The sequence below is a fragment of the Pezoporus wallicus genome, unplaced genomic scaffold, assembly GCF_028554395.1.
Source record: "Pezoporus wallicus isolate ANWC-B61680 ecotype Strahan unplaced genomic scaffold, APGP_CSIRO_Pwel_v1 scaffold_6446, whole genome shotgun sequence".
NCBI classification, from domain to species: Eukaryota; Metazoa; Chordata; class Aves; order Psittaciformes; family Psittacidae; genus Pezoporus; species Pezoporus wallicus.
In genome coordinates, this window is record NW_026636264.1 from 1,685,839 (window position 1) to 1,698,880 (window position 13,042).

A 13,042-nucleotide genomic window follows, 5' to 3' on the forward strand; every position below is an offset into this window, starting at 1 on the left:
CAGAATGTAATTTGAGTTTATTACCTCATCATAACCAACTTCTTACAAGCTAATTTGGGATACTCAAAATTACACAGAATAATGCAGAAAGAAATGCTATCCCTGAATTAAGGGGCTCTGAAACATGCAAAGGAGTTTATAATGATTTTCTCACCCCAAACTTCTCTTCACTCATACAGAGCATTTCACATTTCCAACTTGTTCTTACTAGTGTTTCCTCAGACTGACAGTAGTTCCTAAAAATCTTGACTAATTATACGCCAATGACCTGCTGCAGACAAGCAACTTCTATCGCAACATAATAGAAAAAGTCACACCTAAGGTTTTCAAAGCTGAAAAATAGAAGTTTACTGAAAAACTTCCCACAGTATATTATGCGGCTTTAAATATTCACCACCAACAATAAAGCATTCATAATATTGTTCAAAATTGCAGAGCAATGTATAATTTTCATTTAAAACAGTATTTGTTTTGAATTACAGTTCTGCAAATGCTGTTGAAAACTCCATGTTCAGAAAAAATATGAATATCTATAGTAAACAATGTTTACTTATTAATGTTTTTATGTATTAATTCTTACCTAAGCTGTTTAAAGGCTTCTGCTTTCACAAGTGGTGTTTCTACAGAATGTTCAAAAAGTGCTCCTTCAGGCCCTGCAAAAAAATAAAGAAAAATACTATATATAAAAGTTCAAATGGAAAGAAAACAGGAACAGTGATTTATATGGCCACTTGATATTAAAAATATAGATAAGTAACCATATATTAACAGTTAATAAAACAATTAAAATATAGCTACAGTACTACTATTACAGCGTTGATTGGAATGACCCAATACATGGGTAATGTAATAATTAATGTGTAAATTTTAAAATGAAATCCAAGAAGTGCGAAGACAGAGAAATTTTAAACTACTTGAGACAAAAAAATAAGTAGTAAGATTTTTAAAGTGCAGCTTCCATTACATTTAATAGAATTGAAATTCCGCAAAATCTTTGCAAATGTTACAGACCTAAATATTCATAATGGAAGAAAGCCACTGGTAAATATCAGCATTAATGTGCTAGTGAGAAGTGTGGTGGTGGTAGTGTAATAGGGAATGAAAAGGCTTATCTGCATATTTTAAGCTTTCACCTCTAATTAAGAGTAAAACCTTGCCTTCCTGTGAGAAAAATTAAGTATGACACTAAAACCCCGAAAATAATCTCAGGGCAATTTTTTTTTTTTTAAATGGCCCTAAATAAATTTCTTATCATCATTACCTACTTTATATTTTAAACTGTAAAGAAATAACGTCCAATATGATATGAATATTACTACATTTACTGTTTTATAGACTATTACTTATGATTTTAATCCTACAATACACAAGCTCAAGATACTAATTTTCTTAATGAGAGACTAAAGTCAGAAAGGTTCATTAATACCCCCTACACACCCTATGAAGCACAAACTATCTGCCTCTTCAAAGTCTAAGAGCATGTTTATTCATACCCTCAAATTGTCCCCTACTTACCTTACCTTCTGAGCAGAAGTGTTTAAATCAAACATACACCTTCACGCTGCACTTCAGCATTAACTACTCAAACTGTAAACCCTTCCATAGAACAGATCACTGGAAAATCACTGACTCAGCAAATCTTTAAGACATTATGAAAGACAAACAAGCAGGACAAGTAGTAAACTGGAGAAAGGGCAATACAATATACTTCTCCAAAAAGATACCAATCCCCTCTGCCCTGACACCTCTTCTTCAAGAAAAGTGGAGGCTAAGCAAATACATTCTATTAATTTCTTACCTTCTCACCACCAAAATATTAGCCAATACAACAGTCATGATACATAAATTATAATTTGTACCTGTTAAAAATTTTTTTGTGCAGTACTTGAGACCATTTTATATCTGCTGAATGGATTTTATTGCATAGAATTTTATCTGCTTGATTCTATTTTCTCCCTTCTATGGACAGCCTTCCAGGAGGTAAGTTTCAAGGGCAGGCAAGGGAGTGAAGAATTGGACTCCTACGGCCATGGACTCTAGCCATTTGTGGAGGAAGATTCTGGTTCCAGCTAGTCCTGTGACTTTGTTCCTACTGCCATGACAATATTATTAGTTATAAACCAGTAATTTATTTGCTAGCTAATACACTGTTACAAGGTAGGTTTTACTGTCACCAATGCCAACTGAATGTATAAAACCCTACAAGAACAAAATGTTGATGTTCAATACTTCTGTCGCAGAGTAATAAATGCCTGCAAAAGATGCAGGTCATTACTGAATATTGAAAAGGTTGTAATTGGAGTACATCTCCGGGTAGCATTAGTTGTCATGTAGGGTTGAGCTGAGATTCACTTTCATACACTTAAAAATTTAAGTGTTTATGATGTCTATGATGTAGGTGTCACAGATGACATAGAGGCAGAATTACCTAATCATATATACGTACTGTAATCTAAAATACCCTTGTTCATCATGCTTGGCCTCCAGCTGCCATGATCAAATGAAGTGTCTTTTGTAGATAAACCATTATCAAAAGGTGTTTCAAATACTGATGGATGATCAAGTTTTAGCATATGAACTCAGCCACTATATTCAAGGGAGATGAGTGAGCCGTTGAGCTCATCCTAAAGTAGACAACTGTATTTGACCAGCAGAGTAGCTCTCCCCATGCCAGGTCTAGGTGCCTCCTTCACGCTGTAGACTGCATTGACTGTGTTGACTGCAGGTTCAATTCAGTTGTCTAAACTCAAGCATCAAGACCCGTGACCCTGTCAGGTACCTGAGACACCTTGCTGCTCATGGCTTTCCCCAGGTGTTTGCCCTTCTTAGGAGAGCACAGAGAGGGTCTGCTGCTGTTTCAGTCTATCATATGGGCCAGAAAACATCTAAGCAAAATAGCACGAGGTCAAACATACCAAATTGTTGGAAAATGACAATTCCTGAGGTGTTGGATTGTACTACCTTATTACAGTATCACAGTATCACAGTATGCTAGAGATTGGAAGGGACCTCGAAAGATCATCTAGTCCAATCCCCCTGCTCCATCCTCGTGACACTCCCCCTTTATATATTTATATACACTAATAAGGTCACCCCTCAGTCTCCTCTTCTCCAAACTATAGAGACCCAGCTCCCTCAGTCTTTCCTCATAAGGGAGATGCTCCACTCCCTTAATCATCTTTGTTGCCCTGCGCTGGACTCTCTCCAGCAGCTCCCTGTCCTTCTTGAACTGAGGGGCCCAGAACTGGACACAATATTCCAGATGGGGTCTCACCAGGGCAGAGTAGAGGGGAAGGAGGACCTCTCTCGACCTACTAACCACCCCCCTTCTAAGACACCCCAGGATGCCATTGGCCTTCTTAGCCACAAGGGCACAGTGTCGGCTCATGGTCATCCTGTCGTCCACTAGGACCCCCAGGTCCCTCTCCCCTGCTCTCTAACAGGTCGTTTCCCAACCTATACTGGAACCTGGGGTTGTTCCTGCCCACATGCAGGACTCTATGCTTTCCCTTGTTATATTTCATCAAGTTATTCTTAGACTTTTAATTTTTCCTGAAAGATCCTAAATCACAGGCATTTGCTCTCTGCTACATTATATTTTAGTTGAAGCCTTTCAGGTTTTCTTACAAATTGTTACTGAGCTTTTCATAATTCACATAAACAAAATCAAACTAAAACTAAAATCAAATAGTTCCCTATATTGTATATAAAATATTGCAAGATGTTTGCGTATTTTAAGCCTGAGGTATTCTATTTCTTATGATATGAGCTTTGCAAAATTTCACATTAATCTTGTTCTTTATCTAAAATGTTTAAAAAATTATCTCAGTATGCAAAGTATTACTAATTTGTCCTTCATGCTAACAGTATCATTTAAATCACAATTTTAATAAATTAATTTGAAGCAAACTAGGTATGAATCTCCTCTCACTCCTATTAATTTTACACTGAAATAGCCTCACTGATTTTAATGGGTTTGCTTTTAACTTGTACTACAGAGTAAAAAAGAAACAGGCAATGCATCTTTCTACAGTATCTGCTAAAGTAAACAATTATCCTTGCAGTGTAAAGACTAATATTGGACAAGTCAGAATACACGTTTTAGCATAACAATTTAAACTTGTGTATGAATTATTTTTACTTACTTTGAGCAGAGATAGACTTTTCCAAATCAGTTAACAATTATGCTGTTTTTTCATATCTTTGTTAAACATGCTTTTCTATTAAAGTTTAGCATCCCTTGGGCAAACAATAATTATTTGATATGGTTTCTTGGTTAAACACACTTGTAATTTCAATTAGGTTAAATAGTAAAAAACTTAAGATAAGACCCTCAGGCGTAAACAGAATTTATTAACACATTTATTATAACTTAACTTTGGCTTTGAAACACTAATTGTATAGTTACTACATTTGTAGTTTTGCACAGTGAAATAATATGAATATATCAATTCAAATTAAGACCTCAAGATTTCAGGGGACCAATAATTAGCAAAAATTAATCATGATAGTTGCACCCAGGCTAAAAATATTAAAAATGTAATTCAAAACAAGCTACAGAATATTTCTTGTTATTCCCTTTGATGGATTCTTCTGCTTAAGGAGAAATCACACCTTGATATATCTGCATTAATGCAACTTTATACCTGGAAAATGAATGTTGACTTTATCAGGTCATATGAAAGGAAATAGCTTTTCATGTGATAACTGACATCTTATTTTGTAACTGAGTATTTTGGTGCTTTGAAGAAATAGCCTAAGACAAACTTGTCTTTGAAAAATGGCATTTAAAATATATTACAAATACCATTCTGTCACATGTCTACACACAAAGCAGAAATACAGTGGCTTTCCCTTTGAAAGATAAAATCATATAAAAATATCAGAGAGAATCTAAAAATGTTTTCACAAATAAAACCCAATACGACTCAATTTGTATTATCTAGAATTTTTTCAGCCTCATTTAACAGTGTGATTGGAAACATTTAATAATTCAGAAAAAAAAAAAAGCACCAATCACTAAAATAAAATATACATATATACACAATTATTATTTTACTGTGATATATTATAATTTTGCTTTTAAAAGTTCTTACTGATTACTTGCTGACAGAGGTTAGAATATCTTCAGATTTCTATTCCCTAATGAGGTAAAACCAGAACCTGCATCCACAAAATGATGTATTTAAAAATGGCATTTTTCATTGTGTTTTTCTTGTGGCTATTATTTGGGCGTTTCTCAAACTGTTACAAACCTGTGACTCGAAGTTTATCTGTACCAATTACAACCTCATTTTCATCCACTGTAAAAAGTGGTTTGCCGTCCTTTGAGTTGATCTGAAATTGCTGACCGTGGAATTCTACCATTTTAGGACCTGCAAAGCACAGTAGAATAATGGATTAATTACATCAGTTTTCTTCAGCTTTCTATATAAATTGCTAATAATTTGAACTGTGGTCTTAATAATTTAATGACACATTTAAGTATGTTGAGGATCATGAAGAACCTGAATATTCTAAGGATAGTGGCCCTGTAAGTACTGAAATTGGGTAAGTCTATTTACAAAGTCACAAAACTGTGCCTGGAGTCATGCTTTCAAACTGGGTTTCCAGGGAATTTAGGAAATCCCTGATGAACTGATCAAGACAAACATTCCTGATCTTCTTGTTGTAACTGCTGAGATTCTCTGATCAGTGTGAGTCTATCATCTCTTTTTTTTTTTAAATAAAATCTAATTATCAAAGTCCTTGCAGCATCATCCTTTATGATCAGGGAGGCTTAAATGCTTTAAAATTACAAGCATCCCATGTAAGAGCAGGACCCTCAGCTCTTCATAGCAAATGTCAGTTTGGTGCCACACATCTAACAACTGTTACTGATCATGTTCTTAGAAAAGTTTAAAAAAGCTACAAGAATATTTGCAGTTTGACCTCGTACTCCAAAAAGTAAAATAATCATCTGCAAGACAGCCTTTATGTATTACCAAATCCTAGATTCAGTAAAACATCCTGTTCTACAGTATGGACGTGGTAAGCGGATATAAATCAAACCCTTAATATTACCCTTTCCACAACCTGATCAATTAAAAATTCACACCACGTAAATTTGAGTGTCGATTTGATAGTCATCATCTAAATCTGTGGTCAGAATTAGAACTACAGAGAATGGTCAAAGCAGCTAAGACACCTTTTTTAATAAATGTTTTTAATGAATTTTTAATAAATGCATTTCAGAGACTATTCGTGGGAGTGAGAGGTGCTGAGCTTCTTCCTTTCCAGCAGGAACCTGCCGTACCAAGCCTGCTCCCGTAAATGTTAAGTATATTCCAGGCAGTAATTCTCAAAAGAAACATCATTAGGATTATTTTTTTTTCCTTCCAGTTAAAATGACATTAGCTGGTGGATGATTGATACGCTAAGAAATGTATTCTAAAATCTGTGTGGTAGCTGATGCGAGAGATGCATACCATAAAGTTCTATAGAATTTGCTTAGTGATTCGCTTGGCAGACACAAAGGATTGCTTTTAACTGCCCACCAAGTACAGAAGGGGTTATATAAACCATAATATCCTAAACTAAGGCAACAATTTTAACGCATAAAACCTGATACAGATTCTATTTAAAGATGGTTAGGACAGGAAGCTGAACTTTCACGTAAATTATACGCTGCTGGACATGTGCACCCTAACACAGCTTTACTCATCTCAATTCAGCTATTCTCTAAAGCTCCTCCAAAGCATGACTTTATTTCTGAGAAGTGTATTGCAAAAAGTGAAAAGGTGCTGAACAGTCGTATTTTTTTTACAGCAAAAGAAGCAGTTCTGGGTAAGTGAGGCAAGGTTAGATCTCTATCCATGGTTGCCTTCCACAGATTCAGTTCTAAGCTGTGAGGTTTTATAGTGTGAGTAATGTTTCAAATAATAATTAGAAAGTGCTTTAAGTGTATCTGAATTATTGTGCAAACTTGTGAACAACATGCAGCAATGTATCTAGAAGACTCACAAATACATACTGTTAATTTATATATAATTGTTAATTATTTACACACAATTACAGAAAAATACTTTCATGTGACGAAGATACTGTACATTTAGAGGAAATGTTATCTACTGATTTCCTTGGTACAAAGGCAGTCATCTTTGAAAATGAACTGCCAGGTCTCAATAGTAGCACTTCTGCTCTTTCCTTCTCAATACCTTGGTAGACACAGAAGTTTTAATAACTTAATAACACATTGGGAAAAAAAAAAAAAAAAGGATTTGAAAGAACCAGAGTGTGACCTGACTTGCACCAGGCCTAACTCGATCCCTTCTAGGAGAACATTTATCTTCTTGATTTGCTGAATCCATTTCACAGGATATCTTGTTAAAAAAGGGTTTTTCACATTTCTCATAGTAAGAACAGGAAAAACCTTTCTCAAACAGCAGGAATTGATTGATCTAATATGTGTATCTGCATACTGCCAGAAAATTGGCAGTTATTTATTAATTCTATTGTTATGGAATGTAGATTAATTCAGAGAGATGTGACATAAAGAAAGAAAATAGTTGTAAGATCATCATAGAATCATACAACAGTTTGGGTTCGAAGGGACTTTCAGAGATCATCTAGTTCAACACCCCTGCAGTGAGCAGGGTCATCCTCAACCAGATGAGGTTCCCCAAAACCACATCCACTCTGGTCTTGAATGTCTCCAGGGATGGTGCATTCACCACCTCTCTGTGCAACCTGTGCTAGCGTTTCACCACCCTCTTTGTAAAGAATTTTTTCCTCATGTCCAACCTGAGTCTCCCCTCTTTTGGTTTGAAACCATCAGATCTCATCTATCACAACAGGCCCTGCTAAAAGATTTTTTCTTTTCTTACTCTGTTCTGCTATCCATGATTTCTGATAACCTATGGCTATCACCTACTCTGTATGCTTCACTTTTCTCCTACCACCTAGAATCATTGAAGTGTTGAATATAAGCCAAAAACCTGAGTGCTTTGGGGTATTGCTATGCAATTTTATTTTTTAGTTAATTTTTATTAAAGCTCTTACTTAAAATAAGATCTCAATAAAAGTGTATTAAAAATGTAATACTCCTACAGATTCAGTTCTAGTTCCATGAGTAATATAGTACCTAAAGATGTAAAGCCATTGCTTTCAGAAACATAGAATTAGTCAGATTTTCATATGGAATGGTGTGGAAGTACTTGCTGGTCTTTTGTTAGAATTAATGTGTTATTACAGAGAACATGAAGCACATTGTGTATATACATTTTATGTCCAAATCATACATCTCTCATCACCTTGAAAAACATCTCTAATACTTTAATAGAACACTTGCTGTTCCTGTTTCCTCTTTTTCTCTCAGTTCTCCTTTTATGCAATGGATACAATTATGCCCTCTGAGATCAAAGTAAGGATGCCTTACTGTCAGCACTTCTTATACTTTGTTGTTCTCTATGATTAAACACAAGTCTAGAGATCTCAAAAAAATCAGTTCTGAAGGATCACTGCAGACACTGATTATGCAAACACTGGCAACCAGTACTTTCCCCTCTCAGTATGATTTACTAACTAAATGTCTTTATCCATCTAGGCACTGTCTTCATAAAATACTCAATATAAATAAAAAAAACCCAAACCTGTGAAACATTTCATTGTAAAATGGATTATTGATGAAACCATAGCAGGAATAGGAGATCATGTTTCTCACACAGTGATGTGACAAAAAGGCTATGGTGTCACATTCTCTCTCAGGCCTAATGAGTCCAGAATGTGTTGCATGATGAATAACTTCATCAGGAAAAAGTGAAAAATACAGTCCTCACATATGTAAAATGGAAAGGCAAGTACCAAAGGAGAATGAGGCATGATAATTTGAAACCTTCTATAAAGAGACAACAGCTGATCTGAGTCACTCATTCCTGAGTGAATACTTTAACCACTCTATCTTCTGCATAATGGGTAATTCTTTTTCCTCCAATTATTATTACTATAAAGAAATCCATGGGTGTTATTTTCATAAGGTCAACTCCAGCACTGTGTTTCAGGAGTATTCTATTCTTGCTTATTGATCTGAGCAGAGGACAACGTAAGAGGACCAATTAAACAGATGGGGCATGACTCAGTTGCCAACATAGCTGTCCAGTGCCATACTTTGGTGTTCTCTGCTTGGCTTTCAGCTTATTTTAGATGCCCTAGAATATCTAAGACTTCTGCATTGGACTAGAAAGTCTGACACGGGGTCTGTAAGCAACCTGGGTCCTTCCAGAGTGTCAGCTGAAGACAGGGCAAGACAGAATCACAGAAGAATGCTAACCAGAGATCACCTCTGGAAGTCGCCTAGTTCTACTGCCTGCTCATAGTAGGGTCAGCCTGGTTGGAACTCAGATGAAGGTGCTCATGGTCTTGTTGAAGTGGAATTTTAATACCTCTGAGGAAGGGGATTCAGTAGCCTCCCTGGGCAACCTGTTCCCATGGTTAACCTTTCTAACAGCAATATTTCCTCCCCTTCTATCCAGTTGCATTTTGCTTTAATGCAGCCTATGACTGCTGCTTCTTGCCCTTTTGCTGTGCACCTCTTGAGAAAAGTCTGTCATTTTGCCTCTTGCCCTCCTAGTAGCAGGCAGAAGTTAGAAGCCCCCTTTAGCCTTCTTTTCTGCAGGTTAAACAAACGCTACTTCCACTCCCTGATCATCTTAATGGCATCCTATGTGACACTGCTTAGTTTGCTCATAGCTCTGTCATACTGGAGGGGGCTTAACACAGCATTCCAAATGTAAGGGTGGAATGATACAGCCCAGTATGCTATTAGACCTCACTGCCACAAGGGTACACTGCAGATATGTTCAAGTAGTACTCCAGGGTGGGTGTGCGTTTGTGTGTCTTCGGCAGATCTGCTGCAAAATACAGGGATCTAGCTCGTTTTTTGGCCACTAACTGCCACTGAGAGTCCTTCATTTTAAGAAGGAAGCATTGTTACACTTAAAATGAATAGTCTTTTAGATGTACTTAATGACTCAAATTCTACAACAGATTATAGTCACAATGAATTTCAGCTATTTTAAGATGACCTTTACAAATTCAACTAGCATCTACCAATGACAATAATTCAATCTTCTTATTACTTTAAAGGATGAAAACACAGGAACTATACTCACCCTCAGCAATAGCTATTATCTTCAAACTATCATTCAGTGACTTATGTTAATGACTACCACACCATACAAGCCAAAATATGTTTGGGATTGCAAATTTACTGAAGACTGTAAAAATTGAGAAGGTTATAAAATATTGAAAAATTCCTTTTTTTCTACTTATTTTGAATTCCTTCCTCCCACTGAAATAAAGACTGGAGCTACTCAGATGAGTAATTGCTCTCTGATGAGAGAGGGGTAAGCACTATCTGCTTCTTTTTCCAAATAAAAAATTATTTACCAAACATTACCCTTTTTTCAGAGCTAAGCTCTACAGACTTATATGTACACTACTTTTCTTCTAGACACAATCAGAGAAGTGACAGCATAGAATTCAAATCCCCTTGGCCAAGATAAATTTCCCCTTAACTGTGATGCTGGCATATACAAATATCACAAGTTGGCAATACACATAACTACCTGATTTTATTTAGTTATGTTAGTTATCTAGAGGATGCTTAAAGTGTGGCTTAAGTCTGCATTGCTGACCCTGAACATTATCATGTATTTCCTCATACAGATTATCATATTTGGGGACAGGGTCTGTAAATCTTGCTATGGTAAGCACCTTGTTATAAAGGGTACATAGACTTTAATGACTGGTTTGTTGTTTTTTTTTTTTTGCAAAGATGCTTTTCAATGGAGTCTAAATATTAAACTGCAACTGTAATGACTGGTTCTTTTTTGTAAGTAAGTTTTCATGGATATATTCTTATCTAGCTTTAATTTAAGTGTATATTCATTGCTACTTTTTTCTGCTATTTAATTATTTTCAACATTATACTAATTTAAATACACAATGGTCTTACAAAGACTAATAGCATATGCATTTAATGTAGAACAGAAACATGTTTTCCACAGAGTAAAAGAGGGAATTAGAAAAGAGTATCAGATAAAAAGTCTGTAGGATATTTTAGAAGCCACCTGTCATTCTCTAAATTTTGCCTGATCTGAGTCAACAACTAAATTTTACTCTTAAATAAAACTGGCATGTGTGTGTTGATATAATCAGATTCACTGATAGCTAAAATTTTTATACTTCTGAAAGTAAAAATCCTTACTTTAATCTCCTTGGAACAAATATTGTAAGTTCATGATCACAGAAAGACTTAATCACCTCCAAAAATACTTCAATGAAGTTTCCAATTTGTATTTCTATTAATTGCTCCTATATTGTATCTTTCCTTCTTATAACCCAGCTGGAGAGCAATAAAAGTTGTGCAAATAATCATCTTCCTGCAGTACAAAGATCTTCAAGAAATATGTCCTGCCTTTCATCTTAATGATAAGAAAGAACTTATTTGGACAAAAATGGAGTTTTTAATGAAATACTTCTGGGAAAAATAGAAAAGAAAAAAGCTAAATGATTTTACAATGTCATTAATTAAGTCAAGTTTATGAAACTGGCTTCAGGGTTTTCCCTGTGAAAACATCATCAAACTCTTCCTGCATACATCATGCTTCCTTAACACTGTTTTCTTTCTATTATGTCTCTGATGAAAAAATACCATCACTTGAAAATGAAGTATCATAAGAAATATATGATAAGAAAGCCAGAAATTATTTGATGTTGGAAAGTAGTAGTTTATAGATGGAAATTAATGCTAATGAAGCAATATATCAGATACTGGCACTTAGTTTCATTAGAATGTTCTCTTCGAAAAAAAGGGGTGGGTTAGCACAAATGCTCTCATTTTAACAGCTGCTCAGATTAATGTGATGGACACAAAATCTCTAGACATGAGTCTGAAGAACAGATCTTTTCAAAAGCTGACCCTACTTTTCAGTAAAGATAGTTGGAAGCATGCTGCTTTTTAGCTACTTTCTTAATATTCAACCCTGGAACACCACTGCAAAATCTGACTGCATTACATTCACCCGCTGGTAGGCTATACAGGTAAGCATATGTTTGCTTAGGTGAACCATCATTTAATGTTTGATACCAATGTTGCTCTTAAGTATTTGATAATTGACTATGTATGTATTCTGTATGTTTCTTATATATATAGTTCGTATTCATTATCATTCACCGTTGACAAAGTTTGATAATCTTTTAGACTAGGTTGTTTTATTATTGCCAGGTCAGAGAGAACCTTGGGCCACATGATCTAGTGTCTGGCATCCCTGCCCATGGCAGGGGAGTTGGAACTAGACTATCTTAAGGTCCTTTCCAACCCTAACCATTCTATGATTCTATTACGGCCCACAGTGCTATATTCCTTTTTTGTTCTAGGACTGAATAAGACTTTGAAGTGGTAAGTACAGGAATCTTTGAGATGATGGTTGGCAGCTTTATTCCACTGCTTTCTTGGATTACTGAGGAAAGTTCTAGATACTCAGTTCTGAAGGTTGATGAACAAGCTGTGATAATAACATCTGAATCTTATTCATGATTTTAAACACAGGAGCTATTCTAATGAAAATAGTTACCATCTGTTCTGTAGACATCCTTGCCTTGCTTATAAGCATCTCTTCCTATGGTTTTCTTAACTCCATCTGGCTCTTCCACACCTTTCCACATCTGTGCTTTCCTTCAGTTCCCTCCTTGCCATCTGTTGGTCAACATCCTTTTTAAGTCCCATTTCTCTCAGAAATGTTTCCAAAGTCCCAAAGCAATCACATCTCTGTAAACCCTCAACTAAAAGTCCCATTTCCTTTTTTTTTTTTAAATTATTAATTTTTAAATAGAAATTATTTACTTGGTTTTAATATTAGTTTCTCTGGTCATATATGAGTTTTAAATGATTTAAAAGAGTAGCTCAAACAAAATGGGTATCTCTGTCAACTAGAAGGATACTGAAGTCAAAAATGAGTAAAGCACAGAACTGTTTTTTTTTTTTCAATTTAGTCTTTTCCTG

General features: G+C 35.4%; 1 protein-coding gene across 5 annotated transcripts in view; it reads right to left on the bottom strand.

The window, feature by feature from the left end:
• Positions 1-13,042, bottom strand: part of SGCG (sarcoglycan gamma) — an 84,382-nt gene that overhangs the window by 25,057 nt on the left and 46,283 nt on the right. For all 5 annotated transcript variants that reach the window (XM_057399633.1, XM_057399636.1, XM_057399632.1 and 2 more), the window contains 2 exons: positions 5,256-5,375; positions 581-653 (listed from right to left, as the gene is read on the bottom strand). In XM_057399633.1, the coding sequence (XP_057255616.1) occupies positions 581-653; positions 5,256-5,375 (193 nt within the window). The remainder of the gene's footprint in view (positions 1-580; positions 654-5,255; positions 5,376-13,042) is intronic.